The sequence below is a fragment of the Triticum urartu genome, chromosome 5, assembly GCF_003073215.2.
Source record: "Triticum urartu cultivar G1812 chromosome 5, Tu2.1, whole genome shotgun sequence".
NCBI classification, from domain to species: domain Eukaryota; kingdom Viridiplantae; phylum Streptophyta; class Magnoliopsida; order Poales; family Poaceae; genus Triticum; species Triticum urartu.
Window position 1 is genome coordinate 321,788,686 of NC_053026.1, and position 18,596 is coordinate 321,807,281.

The window sequence follows — 18,596 nt, forward strand, 5'->3', positions numbered from 1 at the left end:
AGCTATCCTAGAGGAGGCCATGGTTGGGGAGGTAGATGCTACAAGGGAACGGAAGTTGTTGGCGGCATACACACTGTATGCCGGTGCAGTCTTCCTAGCCCCATGACCAGCCTCGGCTCGTGTTCCAGATGAGTTGCTTCCTGTTGTTGAAAACCCAGACCGTATAGCCGAGTTTGACTTCTGTAACCTGGTTGTGGACGTCCTCAGTGAGGGTGCGAGGGCAATCAGGGAAGCGCTGCCTCACCACCCGAGTAATGTTGTGCTTCCGAGATGCCTCATGGTCCCCCTGGTGCGTACAAGTTTTACTTCTCCTGTACTACAACCAGCAAAAAATTACTATCTGTTCTCATGAGTGATACTGCTTCTTTTGGCATGGCTGTCCTCTTTTGCAGTTGCTCTTCTTGGACGCCAAGGAGCATGGTGTTGACGCCCTTGAGAGCCTTCCTGGGCCACGAATCGCCATTTATGGATCTTCACTGATGAAAACCATGCTGGCCAAGCACTTCCCGACTCATTTGTTCCTTGGCGGCATGCTTGCGGTAAGGGGAAAGTCATCTTGTGATGTGCTGAGCATTTTTTGTGGGAGTTTTCTTTTGCTAACAGAATGATGGATGTGCAGATTGGGGGCGACGAAGCAGCCCAAAACCCTTTGCCTCGGCCCCATGCTGCCCCAGCATCGCCAGACTTGGGTGCTGGGTCATCCTCACACCCTGCTGATGGAGCAAGTGATGCTCGTCGTAGGCTCAACGCGCAGGTAGTTCATATTCCACCCACAGCGCCTTGTTCCCCGTCTGCCAGTGATTGATGTGCTTGTGAAACTTATTTATCATGCGAGATTGGTTTCCCTGACTCTCACATCGCCTTGATTGGATTTCCTTGACACAGATCACCCGCGCTGCGGCTGCGGCCTTGTCTCTGACTTTGGAAAGAACTAAGCTTGGTGATGATAAAGATTTAGAGTGCATGCAAGAATCATTCCGCATACTAGATCTCCAGAAGAAAGCAAAGATGGAGGAGATAGCGAACATGGCGAGCGAGCGACGCCAGAAAGAACTGGAAGAGATGCTTGACATGTTTGTGGCTGAAATATTGCACTTACTGTCATACGGCCCTGGTACAGATGGTGCAGAATGGTGGAGGAATGCTTCTGAGAGGTTCTTGTCGCTCCCTCCAGGGGATCAAGGTCTGTGATCTGTGGATTTTGTTCTAGTTTTTTCAATATCTGTGTTGCATCTTAGATAAAAATAGCTGTAAGTTTCCATTGCTGAAAAATATATTTCTTTTAGTGTGGTAGCAGGGTGACAGGGCGTTTGTAGAACTTTTCTTGCGCAATCTAAAACAGGGAAAAAGGGAATAAAAGAAAAATAAACAAAACATGCATGGTGCCATTTTGCTGACGAGCACAACAAATACTGTCAACCTATGACGAGCACAACAAATCGCCTTCCTTTGCATCCTAGTGATATTCCGCATGCTTGTTGTTTTGTAGGGAGAGAGGACATGGTTGCTATGGCACGCACAACAGCATCTGCTATACAGAGGACGGCAATCAGCAACTTAAACATCCAGACAGGTTAGATGTTTTTGCCCTTCATTACCTGAATGAATTTCATTTCTACTTTGCAACATCGCATAGCTGGGCTGACCTGACACGCCATTGGTGTTCTTCCTATTTCTCCAGGCACACACATTGAGCAAGTGGTTGAGGAGTCAGGCATGGAAGGCAACAATGGCGAGCCGGGAGCACCTACTAGTGAGGGTACTATCTATGTACATCACTGGTCCCAGTTTTCAATATAAACTATTAGCATGGGGGGATGCAAGAATATTTATGGGAAAATACTAAAAAAATGCATATTTTGGGCTATGAAAATGATCATGCATGAGACATGAATGTTGGCTGTATTGCATAACTTGACATCAACTCTGTGTGCTTTTGAACTGCATCCAGCGGCACATGACGGACATGCTAATGCTGGGGTTGGCTTGGAAGACGGAAATGGTGAGCCTGCGTTGGTTTCAGTCGAAGGTGAACTTTCATCTACATTTGCGTCACATGTTGCCGCCATTTATAGATTGTTTAGATAGACAAAAATATGACCAGACATTGATTCCTTGCCAGCTACAAGCAGATGGTGTCAAATGTATGTCCACGATATCCAACTTGAAGATGGTATCATGTAAAAAAACTGCCCAGATCGCATCTGGCCTTGTGATGTGCATTATTTTCGGTTGCATTCTGCTGCAACTATGGCCAGTGATGAAAAATGTATCTTTTTTGTTTCAGCTTCCCGTTTGTAAAAATTAAGGCTTACTTTGCCTGACGCATTACTATTGGTCGCATTCTGCTGCAACTATGGTCAGTGGTGAAAAAATATATCTCTTTTGTGTTTCAGCATCTGGCGGCAGCAACCATCATGGTGGGAGTGCAGTGCAGGCACCCATGCCTCTGGCCTTTAGGCGTCCGTCAACTGAATACAGCAGCGATGATAGTTCTTCAGGTTATAAACCATCGATACTAGATGAGATGTCTAAGCAAACATTTTTTGCATAGATTGCGATATCCTATTTTCTAAAAAAATGCAGATGATACTACAAGCAGCAGTGATGATGATATTGTTGATGTGGACGACAGTGATCTCTCCGGGAATGCAAACTACCATCAGATTTCTTCAAATGATGAAACTCCTCGCCAGATCAGACGGCTGTCAGCTAACACTCCAAGACGCAACCTAGCAATTGGTGGGCCAAGCTTTGATGAATCACCAGGTAAAGGGCATTGCTTGGTTGGTATGCTAAAGCAACATTTCAAGAGAACTTGCTGCAACAGCAAAAAACCATAGATTTATTTACTGGTATGCGTTTGTTTGCAGCACCTGCTATGGCTGGTCCTGGAGTTCAAGCTCCATTGGATGTAGCTCCTGCTGTTGCTGCTCCTGCTCAACCAGACAATGTAGCTTTTGGGTTGTCCCCATTCCAGCTTGGTGTGGCCCATGATGAGCCAGTTGCATTTCGTTGGGTCAATTTCTATCAGGATGCATTGGCTTGCCGCAATGATGAGATATTCATGTAAGTTCTCGCTGCACATATCATAATGATCCAGCCTTACAACCAAGGATTGGAAAAAATGCATCTAAAGAATCCTGAAAAATAACATAATTCTTGTTATTGACACCCATATTTGTGTCTGGCAGGGACTGGTTTATGCATAACGTGCCGTGGGAACTATTTATTGATGGTACAAAGATGGTGCAGAGTTTCCACGAAAATGGAACCATGACTTACTACACAGTAGACGCTAGCGTTAGGATGTTCAACGAGAAGGAAGTTGATATGATGCAAGGAACAGGGCAGCCTGTGTGGCGCTGTTTGACACTGGCTAACTTTGCGGTTAGTTTCATCAAACAATAAACTTGTTGTTGTTCTTATACTAGGCTACTCCTAAAAGAATTTCTATGCATGTTGCTATTGTCTTCAGGTTCAATTCCTCATGACTCCAGGAGAGTATGATATGGAAACTGCCGTTAGTATGTTCCTGCCAGAGAAACTGGCATACTCTGTCAAGATGTGCCGCCTGGTGAGCGCCTGCAATCTACTTTCTCATGTTTGCTGTTCTGTGCTTGTAAATCAAGTCATACTAGGTTGGCCGCTATTTCTCACTAATTCACTACTTGGTTTCGTTGTTTGTTGTTTTGTAGATAATGGCACCTGTGTTGCTGGAAGATTCAAGGGCATGGTGCCTGTACAAGTTCGATAGGCTGGGAAAAGTACTGACAGTACTTGACCCAGTTCATAATCTCCAGGATATAGACATGTTGGCTAGGCTCCATGCTCAAAATGCAGAGCTGCTGCTCAAAGGACTCAAGCTGGTTGGCCAAACGCTGGCAGATGGGTTCACTATCAACAGGGCTGAATGGGACATTGAGTACAACCAGGGGATGCATGTCCCTTGCTCTATGTGAGTGCATACTCCTCTGTTCTATTGTTTGATGCAAGACATGCTGGTAGATTAACAACCCTTCTTTCCTGTAATTTTGTCATGGTTTCAGAGAGGAGTCCGGGATTTACATCTTCCACTATGCCAAGTTCTTCACTGGAGAACACCTTGTAGAAGACATCGATGACGCATGCCTCTGTTTGCAGATTGTTTGTTTTACCTTCCATCTTGATTTCACAACAACATTTTCCCCTAATTTGTCTTGTCTTGTTTCGATGCGGCAACTAACAGGATGGCCTGGTCGTTCTGCGCAAAAGGATGTTTTACGACATGATGGCGACAAGGGGCAACGTTGGCAAGAAGTCTGGCTTTATGCTAACCGGCTGATCGTCCCGAGTTGAAATCTGGACTTGAATAAAATTGGTGCGAACATTTTGCACATCGGCCTGCCTGGAAAGAGTCACGACGTTGTAAAACGACGGCCAGTGAATTGTAATACGACTCACTATAGGGCGAATTCGAGCTCGGTACCCGGGGATCCTCTAGAGTCGACCTGCAGGCATGCAAGCTTGTATTAAAGACCAGACATATTAGTAGTAATTGTGCCTGCTGAACACTAGTTTAAGAACTCCCCGTTTGTAATATTTGAGGCTTACCTTGCCTGCCGCATTCTCAACTTATCGCTTGAACTACTGGTGTGTAATGTCTTGGACATCCATATGATGCCTTAAAATTATATTATCAGGTATCTGAATTGCCTAGGGTTATGCCAAAGGGTGCCTTTCATGCGAATGCATGTGAGTTGATCAGTCAAATCTAATGGAAAAACTAGAGATTTTCAAAACGAAAACATACTTATCTTATCTTGGACAGTATATGGGACAGGATGTTTGGCCATTCAAAGGGCAGTGGAAATGTGTGATGACCATTTGTAACATTTTTTAGATGGATGGACAAGTGAAGCAAAATCGGTGACCATGGCGCAACACTTCTGGTATATAGGATGTCAACAAGTGCAGCACACTTCTACACCTATAAGTTTTCCTCACAAATAATTTCCATTGGTACAAGTTATATTTAGGTGGTTATTTTAGTGGAAGTGTATTGCGAAGGGAACATCGCGTGTTTTGTTCAGAACACTCGAAGGGAACATCGCGTCGTTGTGATGGAGGCAAACATGGAATTGACAACCAAAAACATTTAGTGTTGCCGCTTCCAATATGCTCATCAATTGCTAAAGAAAATTACTGAAAACTTTGTGATAAACATGTAAATTGGGAGAAAAAGGTAAAGTAAAATAAATAATAAAATAGTTTATTTTGGACATTGACGAAGGTTTCCCATTATGGGCAAAAAAGTCAAGACAAATTGAGCAACCTCAACGTAGAACCAGCGACGGATGATTTACCGGAAAAGGGGTTTCGATGCCGAGCTCAAATGCTCCCTGTTGAGAATAATTAGTAAAAAGATTATAGTACAACGTCGGTATCAAAGGGGAAATAGAGCGATTTTCCAATTTAAAAAGCTGCTTTATGGACACTGATGAAGGAATTTCATTGGTGGCAATTTTTGTTTTTAATAAAACAATGACACTCGCCTCCAATTCCCAGGCTCGAATGCTCATTGGGATAGAAAAGTAAGTTTGTGATAAACATGGGAATTGGGAGAATAATAGTAAAGTAAAATAAATAATAAGATAGTTTATTTTGGTCATGGTCGAAAGTTTACCATTATGGGCAAAACATTCAAGAAAATTCCTAGGCTGTGATTTGGAAACTTCGGTGGACGTCTAATAGCCAAACATATCAACTAGGGGGGGTGCTACAATGTCCTGGTAAAGCAATTGGGTGGATAATCGGATATTTCGGGGTAATCGCCCCTAACACTACACATGCCAAAAAAGAAGATGGGACCATGTGGCAAATCCAGTAGGACGATAGATGACCGCCGAGACGCGGCGCAGCCAAAGACAAATTGAGCAACCTCAACATGGATCGTATGCTCCACCGCAGCAGAGAACCAACGACGGAGAATTTACCGGGATAGGAATTTCGATCCCGAGCTCAAATGCTCACTGATGTGAATAATTAGTAAAAAAAACATGGTGGTAAACATTGGAATCGAGGGGAAAACATTTTTCCAAATTAAAAAACTTCTTTTATGGACATTGGTGAAAGATTTTCATTGGTGGCAGAAAAAAAATCTGCTAAAACAATGACACTCGCCTCCAATACGTTCAAATGCTCATTGGTGCAGAAAAAATACTAAAAAAGTTTGTGATAAACATTGGGGTTGGGAAAAAAGTAAAGTAAAATGACTAATAAAAAGTTTATTTTGGTCATTGACGAAAGTTTCCCATTATGGACCAAATTTCAATAAAATCCCTGGTATGTGATTTGGAAACTTCGGTGGACGTCTAATACCCAAGCATATCAACTAGGGGGAGGGGTGCTACAATGTCCTGGAAAAGCAATTGGGTGGGTAATCAGCGATTTACCGGAAAAGGGATTTCGATCCCGAGCTCAAATGCTACCTGATGTGAATAATTACTAAAAAATACATTGTGGTAAACATTGGAATCAAGGGGGAAAAAGCGTTTTTCCAAAGAAAAAACTTCTTTCATGGACACTGGTGAAAGATTTTCATTGTGGCAACGAAAAATTCTGCTAGAACAATGACATTCGTGGCCCGCCCTCCCCACTTGCAACCCACCCCATGCACAGGGAGCTTCAGCAGGAGCGCAAACATCATGCATTTGGGGCGTGGTGCCGAACCCGCCACTGGATGATGGATATTGACGTTGGAACGCACCACGTACCATACGGAAATTGCGAAAAAACAACTAACATAGCGGGTGCAACAAGAATGGTTGCAATAACAAAGTCTGATAATATTAAACTAGTCAAAGTCGGCCACGGGGGGGGGGGGGGGGGGGGGGGGGGGGGGGGCATGATGGAACATGTTGAGGGTGAGGATGGTAGCAAAGATTTAAAGGTGCGCCAATTTATCATGGATACATGCTGATATGCCGTAAAATCTGTTGTGGTGCCTTCGCGAGGGTGACGCGCGAGTGATCGTAAGCACATTGCATGAAGTCATGCTTAGAGAACATGGAACGAGGTCTTGATGAATTCAAGTACATCCGATGGGACGAGCGAGATGTTGTCCTTTAGTCGCATGACGTCATACAGGAGGGTGTGTCGGTGCAACTCCAAGTTTTCCTGTGAGCAAAAAAAGAAATCCAACAAAAAAACGTTCATGCTGGATGATAAATTGCACGAAAAAATAAATGGCTGCAAAAAGAGTCCTGATTGTGATGGGCGTACCTTGTTTAGTGACTTCACGAGCTTCTCGCCATCGAAAAATTTGGATAAGAAAGTCACACAAAGCCCAGATTCCTCGCTGTGCACATAAGACATAAGAAAAAAAGGTTTCAGCTGGACATTTTTTGTACAAAAAATGCATGAAAAAACATGTGTGAATCTGAAAATAATCTACATAGGTGACCGTGCAGGTAGTAAAAGGGAAAAAAGAAAAAACCTAGTAAAATTGTCCTCCATGATCATGGGGAAGTCCCTGGTCCATCTTTCTGTTTTGTAGGGCCAGTTGGAGTAGAAGTGCCTCGCACACAAGAACAACCCATCAAGGATTTTCCCGGTTGCGTACTCGTGCAACCTGATGCTTTCGTTGCTGAAACCAGTCGTGCCAACGAGTGGGTCTAGAACGGTAATCTTTTTCTTTGTGAAATCAAAGGCGTATAGGCACCACCCCAATGGTAGAATGGCAGGAGCATAAAACTGTTGAATAAAAAATGAGTAAGTTCAATAAAACATGCGTAAAATTGGGTTAGCTCATCGTATGGGTGGTCAAAAACATGAGAGGTGCCGGGCGTGCCTTTAGGGTTGGTAAGAACACATGTCAGAAAATAGATGAACTAACCATATGACAGGATGCAACTTTGAATGACATGGGATCTTGCTTGAATTGTTGCTGGATAGACCTAATTGTTGTTAGCTCTCCATCGGCAATAGCAAAGGTCTTTTTTAGGTCGTAGAGCATGGGACATGCAAAAAAATAAAGAGGAAAACGAAAAAAAGGGGAGTTAGACATAATCAGCTAATAAAGATAAAAATGTTGAGTATTGAAAACTGATGGAGTATATATAAATAAAACTGGCAAGTGGCTGGTCTTACAGCAAAGTCTGGCTCCATGAATTTTCTCCACCTCAGCCCAGGTTCATCGCAGTTTAGCGTTGCGTCGATCTGGCCGAACCGCCGCATAATGACTGCGCACATCTCATGACTCATCGGTTGGTCCTTAATAAGTTGGTCAGCAATGTGTGTCCCGGTCATGTATATTAGCCTTGGACACTTGTGGATGACCCAGACCCTGCATTTAAAAAAGTGCAAAAAATCTCAATATATAGTGACCGTCTGACGAGCACAATTGGTGATCTGATGCAGATGGACAAGTGTTCCAGAACAGATTGATGTACTACCTAGACAATGTACACTCTGCTGCGCTAGCAAACCAATCCTTTATAGCTGAACATGCAATTGCTGACGGGGCGGATGGCACGGAACCAGCTGACCAAGGATCGCGTGCCATGTTAGCTCCAGCTAGCAGGATTTTCTCAGTGTGTTCATAAAAACTCTGGCCAAAAGTAATCGAGCCTTGGCATCCATCTGGGTGTTTGTCTGCATATAAGATTATTAACTCTGATATGATATCACTAGCAAACTGTGTCGCGGCCTTTGATTCAGCGCATGAAGCATCCGGGTTATTGCGGTGCGAATGACTTGTCTTCCCTTTGCTATACGGAGGACAAATATCATTGTCATCTTCAAATGAGGGCTGCTAGATACATATTCTCTTCATGTTTGGTCTACCCGTGCCTGAATCGTATCACATAAAAAAGTGACTACTGTTGATGATTATGGGATGGTATGTAGGAAGGGATACACCAAAAATGGGCCAAGAGAAAACATGACAACTAAACTGTGTGTTTCGGATGTAGCTGATCCAACAGAGTGCCGGCTGCTCGATGGTGTTGTACCTAGCTCCTTGCGCTTCCCAGGCACTAGACTGTGGCTATTAGAATGAGTTGCGGAGCAAGCTGGTGATTCAGTGGTCGTCGAAAAAGGGAAAATAGATGTCAGGAACACTTACTAGAGCTCAAAAAATGTGTTGGTACTAAACCACTGTATGGAAACCTAAAAAAACAAAACACTTACCATCCGCATGTACTGCAGGCGGCAAGCTAGCACCCAAAGAACGGATTGGTGGGACATTGACAGGGGTATGTGATGCACCTATATGATCATTTGGGCAACATGAAACTGGTTAACACGGTTAATGGGTAGAATAATCTATATTTCTAAAAAGGCTAACTGGTTAACACGGTTAATGGGCCAAAAAAGGCTAAAAACGACGTAACGGTACAGGGGTCATACCAGCAATTGCAATGTCTCGCAATGCATGAGTTTCATGCCCAGGGGTGTTGAAGTTACTCGGTAAAAACCCATTAGCTAAACTAATCATTATCTTGTCTACAAAAGCAACCATCTCGTCGTGTGATGCCTGCTGCAATTCGAACATGTTGCGCATGACACGGGCATTATGTTCTCTCAGATAAATTGCTACTGGGTGTGAGAACTGCAGAATAAAACATGGACAGGCAGTTAAAAAAGTAGTGACTGAAAATGATTTGCTGGTCATTATGTTGGATGTTGGGATGAGGGTGCGAAAAATGATTACTTACAAGGCTCGGATACCGGGCACGAAGATGGTTTGCAAAGTCGGCAGGGCCTTTCCTAGCTGTGCCCCACCTATTTGAGTTGGGTGCCGCGCTTGAATTGTACCTTGTAGCATTTATTCTGGTGTCCTGAACATGTGGCTCTTCTGGCCGAGCAACCGGTTTGGTGAGGGATTCCGCATTATGTAAATGCAAGAGTAACCGACATCGTCAGACCTGAAAGCCTGTTGTTAAGAAAAGTGATCATCGATTGCATAGTAAGGGTGACTCGAAAAACAACTGAGCGACCCTATCGTCTTGGAAAAAATAGAAAAAAAAATTGCGAGTCCCCAGGCATACCCTGGAGATTGAAAATGCTGGTTCACCACTTTGACTGCAACTGAGCGCCTCTATCATCTTGCGGGTGATGTCATAATCGAAAACACAGACCCTGGGCGTCGAAGGGTCTCGAGGAGTTAGCTGACCCAGGTCCAAATTGTCGAGCACAAAAACCTGATGAGGGGTGATAAGAAAATTTTCAGAACTTCTCTTATCAACATGGACCTATGGTATATCACGACGGAATGCATGCCATTTTCAGAAAAAAAAATTGCAACAAACAAGAAAAATAGGACACATTTCATTTCACCTGTAGGAACAGATGGCAACCCACAAGATGTATAGTTGAGTGCTGTGTCTGAAGATCAGTCTTCAGCTTTCGGACAGCGCTTAACAGGTGCTCGATGACAAATTCACACCAATCAAATTGACTAATCTCTGAAGTTGTGTTCAGTGCACCCCAGTAGTCTACGCTGGTGTAGTCATTCTTCGACGAAGGACATAGCAAATGCTCGAAAATAAAAATGACAGTGGCAATTTTAAACATCTCTATGGCGACGCTAGGCGAGTCTTCCTGGATGTCTTTCAACAGTATGGCCTCTGCAGCTTTCAGGCTATGTGTGCCCTTGTCACTAAGCTCTTCTGCAAATTTCTTGTACTCAATGCATGCCTCCGGCAAGTCACATGGATATGTTGATATCCTTTTCCCACCTACTGGAAGCCCAAAAACATTGTTGACATCAGCTGCTGTGAACTTGATTGAACGCCCTTCATCTATGGTGATTACGCATGTGTCTGCATCCACCCTCTCCATGAGGAACGAACTGAATTTCAGGTTCAGCTTCGGCAGGGACCTGAGTGACAGCACGCCTTCAAAACCAATCTCTGCTATCAACTTCCTCTTGAACTGTCCAAACCGGGAGAATATGTTGCACAGCTTTTGCACTGAAATCCTAGATGTAACTGCGCCTGGGCCTACGGCGGATGCGAACTCCCAGTTATCTGTGACCTGTAAATCAGACGCCTCTAGGTCTACATTGCTTTCCATGCCGGCCGACGACGCCGATGTGATGAGGTGCGCACTACAAATTGAACAGAAGATACAAGATGGATCTGGTAAATCAAATGGCTTTCTATAATAATCCGTACTAAACTCGAGCATTTCAATGGATCCCTACTGCTACAGATGAATAGTTTTTGCAACTGCGAGTGTGATACAGAGAGTTGGATTTGCCTTTACATACTTGCCTCCTGTTCTTGCTTGAATCCTCACTGCCTCCTCTTCTTGCTTGAATCCTCGACTCGCAGGGCTGAACCCGTTTGCTTAAGTGGCTGGTGCCATGGATACGATGCAAGCTTCAGCGCTGGTGGGGGGAGGAAGGAGATGCCGAGATGGCGTGCGGTGAGCGAGGCAGAAAAGCAGGGGAGATGGCTCGCACCGCTCCCTTCTAGTTTCAGCGCGCGTTCTATTTACTGCTGGGTGATGGTGATTGTGTGCACAGTTGGCGACAGAGTTAACACCCGACCTGACTAGTCAACACAATTTACTACGTCCAGCAAGTAGATATCACCAGTCAAGCAAAAAGTGGGGCCTCTCTCTGACTACGTCAACATTTTTCCGCTGGCCAGACTGATTAGCGTGTCCATCCGATGATGCAGATAATCATACATTGATGAGCTGGTTATTAATAAACATAAACTTGAAGCATACACTGACAAGCTTTTGCATGCTAACTCGATGACCCATTAACGACCTAATCAACAGGCTCAGTGACTCGCAACTAGAACTAGAGGGAAAGGATTATAGTGGATAATTGGAAAACATATGTCTACGATTAGAACGGATAGCGTGCTTGACAGTAGCTCATCACACCTGTGAAAGGATGGTCAGGGTGAAGATCATGTTGATCACCATGAGGCAGATAACGAGCCAGTCGCGGCCTCCCCTGGCCTGTGCTTGCTCAGTCCGCGGCTGCCTGACGATCTCGGGTGCCTGCTCCGGCTGCGTCTGCGTAGCATGTCCAGCCATGCCTTGGCTCGAACCTTGGACACCGTATGGGTCTCCATACCTCAGGCGAGCTTCCCTCCGCCGAATGATTCCGGCGTAAACATCTTCCCACCTGAACCAGCCGCACTTGTCTGGGCCCTGCTCAGCCCCATACCACAAAAAAAACACAAACAACAATGTGAGACTTCATTTATCGATTTTCCCATGGAACTTCTTGTGGACATTGATGAAAACTTACACTGTCGATCGGGCACTTGTAGAAGCGCCTCCCCTCGTTCGGCCCTTCTTTGCTGCAGATGTTTGTCTCCACCCTGACCTCCTGGCAATCAGGGCACATGATGAGCGGCAGGTGTTGGCGTCTATCTCTGGAATGAACTGAGGAAGAAGAAGCTGCCATTGCTGCGATTCCAAGCTATTCACTGATGAGAGCTGAGAGGAGGAGAAGCATTAGGCTGCTGTTCTCCGGCGGTATAAATAGAGCATTTCCCCAACGGTCTGATCGTCAGACCCAACGTTCGGATTCCAAACGGCTAGCTCATCGGCTTATCTCTGAACATGGGAGCGTGAGCTTGCCCATGTTCGTCAGTGAGTGGATTAGCTGCTAGCACTGCATGCACATAATGGGTGGATCGATGGCACGTCTAACTAGCCTGCCATGCATTTTCGTCAGTCCTGAGATGCTACTGCACGAAAATACAGAATACAGTGTGGCATATATCCTTGCCAGCTCGAATACATGTCATTAAATGCGTTGGTGCAGCTGCTAGATGCGATTATAGACGACTAGGATACCGAGCTGCATGGAGCTCGTCCGCCAAACGGCATTTTTGGTTATGGGCTAACTATTTAAATATACAAGGTATGAGATACTTATATGGAACACTTTTTCGGGTGCAAAGGAGATATACCGAACATCTGAGCAAGATCACCTCAGTGTACCGCAAATATTATATTAGAGATATCAGTACTTCTTAGTACTTGTCATGTTGATAAGCTCCATAAAACACACAGATACAAATACATACACAATATTCTATCTTGGCAATCGCACGCACTCTCTCACAATGCACGGTATGCATACTTATACTACGTTGTACATGTGTATGTCATACTTTCTTTGCCTTCAATAATTAGGTCGGACCGGGTCCTGTTATCGATGATGGGCGACGGTCGGACAGCCTTGTCGCCGTGGACTTCAGCTGCACCTCCGGCCACCGCAGCCGCCCTCCCTCTGGCAGTTGAAGTAGGCGGCGGCGACCGGCGCGCCAAGGCAGTAGCACGCCGCGAAATCCCTGGTGTTGAAGTTGGGGCGCCACCCCGGCGCGTAGATCACCTGCCTAACCGTCTGCCGGAACACGATGAACGCCAGGCGGTGGATCCCCGCCTTGGGCTGCGGGCTCTCGTACGCCACCACCTCAGTTCCTGACACGTTTCATCAGCAGAGTAATAAGAAAACTTAACACATGATTAAACATATACTGCAATAGTACAATGCGAAATCCACATGCATGCATGTTCAATCCTCTTAGTGAACGTGGCAGCAGCTGGTTAGTGCATGCATGGAACTTGTCCATATTAATTTCTGCCAAGTCGCCCGCTTACCATGACTGACATCACCTCCTTCCGGTATGTCCATCACTAACCTGCACAGCAAATGAAAAGGACGCATGAATAATTTATTCTTGATAAACAAGCACGGAGTCTGTGGTAGGAGTATAAAAGAAACGAGACCATCCTAGACTAGCCTTGGAGGCATATTTGTGTTAGGACTTAGGAGTATGATGATGCATCAACTGATACAAGAAATTAGGGTTGACATGGGAAAAAATGAATGGTTGGTTAATGCTTAGCTCTAGTTTAGCACGTACGTACCAATGGAGGTACTCCCTTTTGGAAGGGTTGCTTGGACTAGGTGCATCAGGATCCACCATCACCTAGTAACAAAACATGGCAGTAACATATACATGCATGAGAAGGAGCATCAGCAACCACGACAAGTGTTTTTTCTTTTCTTTCGAAAAGGACGCAATAAGCATCGATTGATGCAATTGGCCGGTGACTCACCAGCGTGTATAGTGATGTTTCATTGCGCCCCCGGGAGCCAGTTATCCGGACGGTCGGCTCCCTGGCCACCTGCGACGGCCTCAGCCCAGACCCACTGGTCATCTCGCGGTTGTTATAGAACAGCCTCAGCACCGCCGAAGCATCAAAGTGGTCGATGATTTCTCCGACGATGTTCCCGACGACCAGCGGATTCCTTGACGTGCTCATCGCCGGCTCGATCGGAAGACTTGTCACCAGCTAGCTAGCTAATTTTCCCGCAAGGAAAATAAAAGCTAGCTAGCTAATTAAGCTCAAATGTGCATTGGAGTTTGCATAGGTGAGCTACGTATTTATATGCTTGAAATGGATACGATACGATCGATTCCTTGCATCGGAATATAAACTTTCTTTAAAGATCCATCTTAATCCTCTGGGCATAGACATATACCAAGTGGAGAGACCATTTCGGAGTGAATAAAATCTTGAGGTAACCATGCCAAATCCAGTTACGGATGCAATGTACAAGTAACGGGGAGACGGAGAAAGGAAGTGCTGACGCCTTAGAAAGGAAGCTCTTTGACCCCCAATGTGATGACAACTCACAGGTAGCTATATACTTAGTTTTCAGGCACGATCGATACCCCAGCAGCAATAGCCTGGACACCATTGTTTTCCCTTCTGCTTTCTCTCTTTTCTCTCTTAATACTAGCTAGCTAGGTGAATCCAGTCATCGTATTGGATTCTTCACGTAAAGTGGATGCGGAGGCAAAGGCGCAAAGCAGATATGGTGGTGTACTTGTTGAGAAGAACATGAGTTCAACAAGTGAATTACGAAAGCAACAAAGTTTATATCCCCATATATTCCTTTTTTCAAGTATCATCCAGGTATGTTCTTTTGTACCAGAGCCTGTTTGATTTTATCAGCTGCCTAGGCCTAGCTATATCTTTTTAGCTACCTCACTGAAGATCTTATGGCTCCTGTGCCAAAATAATGCACCCTACGATAAAACAAGATAGTTCAACTCGAAGTCACTTCTCCTGAAGGTTTTAGCAGCGTCCTATACATATATCGGGAATGAGTTTAACTTGTTTTGTTTTGAATTTATATTTCAGTGCAACTTTGACAATACAATTTTATACTCCATGTTAAATTGTTAATGCAAGAAAATAGTACTCACATTAAGTACAACCCCTGACACATTGAGTTAGTAGTTCAGTGGTACATCCTCATTATTCACCATAAATTTTATATCATTTTAAATTTATAAATTTTAGCTCTAATTTCTATAAAATAAGTGATAAATATATGTACATCCCTTTTTGCTAATTAAATGGAATAGTGGTTCTGATTGTAGTATATGTAGACAAATCTAAGACAAGTTTCTTGGAGCGGAGGTAATAGTAGTTATTTTCCTAGGGGATACATAATTCAGAGAGTTTTGTGTGCCTATTCGCTCCGCTGGAAAATGTAAAGCGTATTTTGAGTGTTCAAATTTTCAGTTAACACAATTTATTTCAGACTATTCTTCTTACTGTTAACAAGGTCACAATCACAATAAAGAACTTTGGAAGGTGGCTCCATTGATATCAATTTTGTGTCACATAACCCGTATATAATATTGCATTCAAATGTTGGCTAAGGCGTGGATTTGTTGGATGATCAACATACCGCTTAATTTCAATGGAGAGAGTATAGTTAAGAAAGAACTAAATGAACCTTTTGTGAACCGTGCAAATCATTTCCCTAGTTAATCTCAAAATGTGTTGCCTATCACATGCAAGGTTTAAACTTTCAATAACACACACAAAAATCAGACCTCGCCGAAATATTCAAAATTTGAGATTTCTTTCAGATTCAGATATATTAAAATCGACTTAATTTTAACGAAATTTCACCTACTTTAAAGTTGATTCTTAAGGGCATGTTCAATGCGGAACCTCAAACCGCCGCATACGTCCGGACCGCGCGATCTGGACGCGTGTTGCCATCCAGTGGGCCTGTATCGGTCCGCTCGGCAGTCCGGACATACTTTTTTCTGCAAACCAGTGATAAAAATGTGTGTGGGGGGGGGGGGGGGGGGTTTGCGGGCGTCCGGGTCACTGGCACGTTCGCTTCTGACTACCCTGGCCCACCCATACCCACCCTCCCTCGCACGAGTGTTTTTTCGCTCGGTGCTAGCTACCCGCATTCGTGCCGCTATGAGCAGCCGCTCCGCAATGACGCCGACCAAGAGCGGACGCGACCTCTCACTGCCGCCGGCATTGAAGCAGCGCGCCAACCAAGAGAGCTCTGCCTGCTACACGCCCGACTGAACACGCCTCCTCGCATGTCCGACTGAACATGCCTCGTTGCCTGCATTCATTAAAGTCGTGCGTGTGCCGAGGAACCTACTCCGTCCACACGTCCGTTCGTGAGCCAACCGACATTAAACACAACGTCAGTTGGCTCCTCGCGTCCATCGGCTATTTAGACGAGGCCATGCGCCGGGCAAGAACCGCACCACACCTCCGCTCCCCATCTCCTCCTTGCATCATATTCTCCACACTATCCATGGCATCCGGCGAGCAGGAAGAGGGGTTCTCCTGCATAAAAGTCAGTTGGGTGGTTTGCCGAGCCCGCCGGATACGAACTAGAAAACTCACTGCTCAATCTCCCTCGCCGCTCGAAGCCGTCGGTACAAAGAGCGAGGCTGTAGTCTTGCGCACGGAGGATCAAGTGACTGCTCCAAGCCGGCACGTGGTTCAACAAGTCACCGCTCCAAGCTAACTCACGGAGGAGCACGGCGGCATGGGCAAAGATGTTGCCGTGAACAATGTTGTGCCGTACCACTCCTCCCATGCCATCCGCCGTCGCGCCCTGCCGGTGGATAAAAAAGTCGGCATCATGGAAATCAACGAGGCGACTAACACGTCCGCAGCCGCCGCCGACAGGGAGGAAAAGTATATCATGGGAGGCCCCCGCCGCTTGTGTCCCATGAAGGCCCTCGCCGACGTGCACATCCCATATCTTGCCCTCTTCTCATGCCACCATTGTCACCCACCCCAAAAACCAACCCTGATACTTGCTTCATGGAAGCGGACGCCACTCCGATGAGCGGTGCTGCCAAACATAGGGAAGGTATGGGGAAGCAGAGGCTATTCTTCCCCTCTAACTGAAGCATATCCCTCAAGGGCATCCGGCAGTCCGATGAGCGGGCTGCCGAACATGGGGATGACATGTCAAGGAGGGACTGGGAAGGGGGCGGGGCTTCATTTTCTGGGGCTCATGGTCGACCGAAGATGGGGAAGAACGGGCACTGGCAGTCATATTAGTCTAGGTTTAGAGTCTGGTCTAGTAGAAAAGTGTCTAAATGTAAAGAGTTTGTTACGGTTTAGATGAAAAACATCCGGTTTTATGTAAAAAAAATGTCCGATTTGTTTGAGTTTAATCGAATTTATTCATTTTCGTTGAATTTCATTTGAAATGTAACCGGACATATGTGGATAGCTTTGGATGACCGGCCCCCGCATCCATCTTTGCAGACTAGTCCCCTTGTCCGCGGACGGACGTTGGAGCAAATTTGTGGGCCAGTGTTGGAGATGTCCTAACTATTTTGAATCTGGCATGAAGTTTCGGGGTTACAAACATTGTTGTGCCTGGTCCTTTGTCTCTATGTATATTTAGAAAGATGTCCATTTGGATGGAACGGGTCCATGACATGCGTACTAGATCACATTTTCATGTTCAGGTTACAATAGCGAACCAATATGTGATTGGATGGTTAGAGGGACGGTAGTATCCTCAGCCCATCAGGGTTCAAGTCCTAAACTTGATATTAGTGTCGCATTATTCCTAGATTTATTTTAGTCTTCCCGCGATGTTTGTTCAGTGGACGGAGATGCTCGGTCTTTCAAAAATGCTCATAGAGATAGAATATGCATGCGTTCATTCATAGAGGTAAGTGTATGGCTGTGTATGCGAGTGACTTCGATTATACTGTGTTAAAGAATGTTTTGGTTACCCTACTACGTGTCATGTCACGTTGGGTTGAGCATGCATGCGTGCTTTCATAGAGATGAGCGTATGCTTGTGTATGCAGTAACTTTGAACTATATTAAAAAAATGTTCATGTTACAATATTACGTGTCACGTTAGGTTGATTTTTAAGTGCATGACTTATGGGATCATAATTAACCGCTCCCATGAACTAAGCTTATCTTCGTTAGTTAGGTTTCTTATGGCGGAATCAGTGCATTGGATTAAATACTAGACTTGCACATGTGCTACATATTTTGGGTCTTCCGACGGCATTCTATCAGTGGTTTCTAAAGAAAATAATTAACCGCTCCCGAAAGATGCAATGTACGTGGCCTGAAAAGAAGAACGTGAGGAAAAGAAAGAGATCGAGACGTGGGTTTGCCTATGATACTCGAAAGAGGCACTTCTAGGATTACCCTGTCCCACTGTAAAGAGTTGTTTGCGCGTTCTAAAAGGCACTTGGTGCTCGTGACAAAATGCTGTGCACCTTTTTCTTCTGAAATATCAAATGTAGTGT

The 18,596-nt window shown here is 45.0% G+C and overlaps 2 protein-coding genes across 3 annotated transcripts; both read right to left on the reverse strand.

Moving 5' to 3' along the window:
• Positions 1 to 11,710: 11,710 nt before the first annotated feature.
• LOC125555956 lies at positions 11,711 to 12,425 on the reverse strand. Its single transcript, XM_048718760.1, has 2 exons — positions 12,257 to 12,425; positions 11,711 to 12,156 (listed from the first exon to the last, which is right to left on the reverse strand). Exons 1-2 carry the CDS (start codon positions 12,413 to 12,415, stop codon positions 11,878 to 11,880), a joined length of 438 nt encoding a protein of 145 aa, XP_048574717.1. The 5' UTR covers positions 12,416 to 12,425; the 3' UTR covers positions 11,711 to 11,877.
• A 746-nt stretch (positions 12,426 to 13,171) lies between these two features.
• Positions 13,172 to 17,084, reverse strand: LOC125555957 (protein FLOWERING LOCUS T-like). 2 transcript variants are annotated; one of them, XM_048718762.1, is made up of 5 exons: positions 17,074 to 17,084; positions 14,083 to 14,275; positions 13,891 to 13,952; positions 13,621 to 13,661; positions 13,172 to 13,440 (listed from the first exon to the last, which is right to left on the reverse strand). In XM_048718762.1, exons 1-5 carry the CDS (start codon positions 17,082 to 17,084, stop codon positions 13,214 to 13,216), a joined length of 534 nt encoding a protein of 177 aa, XP_048574719.1. In that variant the 3' UTR covers positions 13,172 to 13,213. The 2 variants fall into 2 exon arrangements, with proteins under 2 accessions (XP_048574719.1, XP_048574718.1); XM_048718761.1 differs by lacking the exon at positions 17,074 to 17,084 and having other exon boundaries at positions 14,083 to 14,289.
• Positions 17,085 to 18,596: the final 1,512 nt, after the last annotated feature.

Excerpts from the sequence above, each read along its gene's own strand:
- LOC125555956 (XM_048718760.1), bottom strand. The coding sequence starts at position 12,415 with ATGGCAGCTTCTTCTTCCTCAGTTCATTCCAGAGATAGACGCCAACAC. Across the intron at positions 12,157-12,256 it reads ACAAGTGCCCGATCGACAGT|GGCCCAGACAAGTGCGGCTG; the intron begins GTAAGTTTTCAT and ends GGGGCTGAGCAG.
- LOC125555957 (XM_048718761.1), bottom strand. The coding sequence starts at position 14,289 with ATGAGCACGTCAAGGAATCCGCTGGTCGTCGGGAACATCGTCGGAGAA. Across the intron at positions 13,953-14,082 it reads AAACATCACTATACACGCTG|GTGATGGTGGATCCTGATGC; the intron begins GTGAGTCACCGG and ends TTTTGTTACTAG. Across the intron at positions 13,441-13,620 it reads AGGAGGTGATGTCAGTCATG|GAACTGAGGTGGTGGCGTAC; the intron begins GTAAGCGGGCGA and ends GAAACGTGTCAG.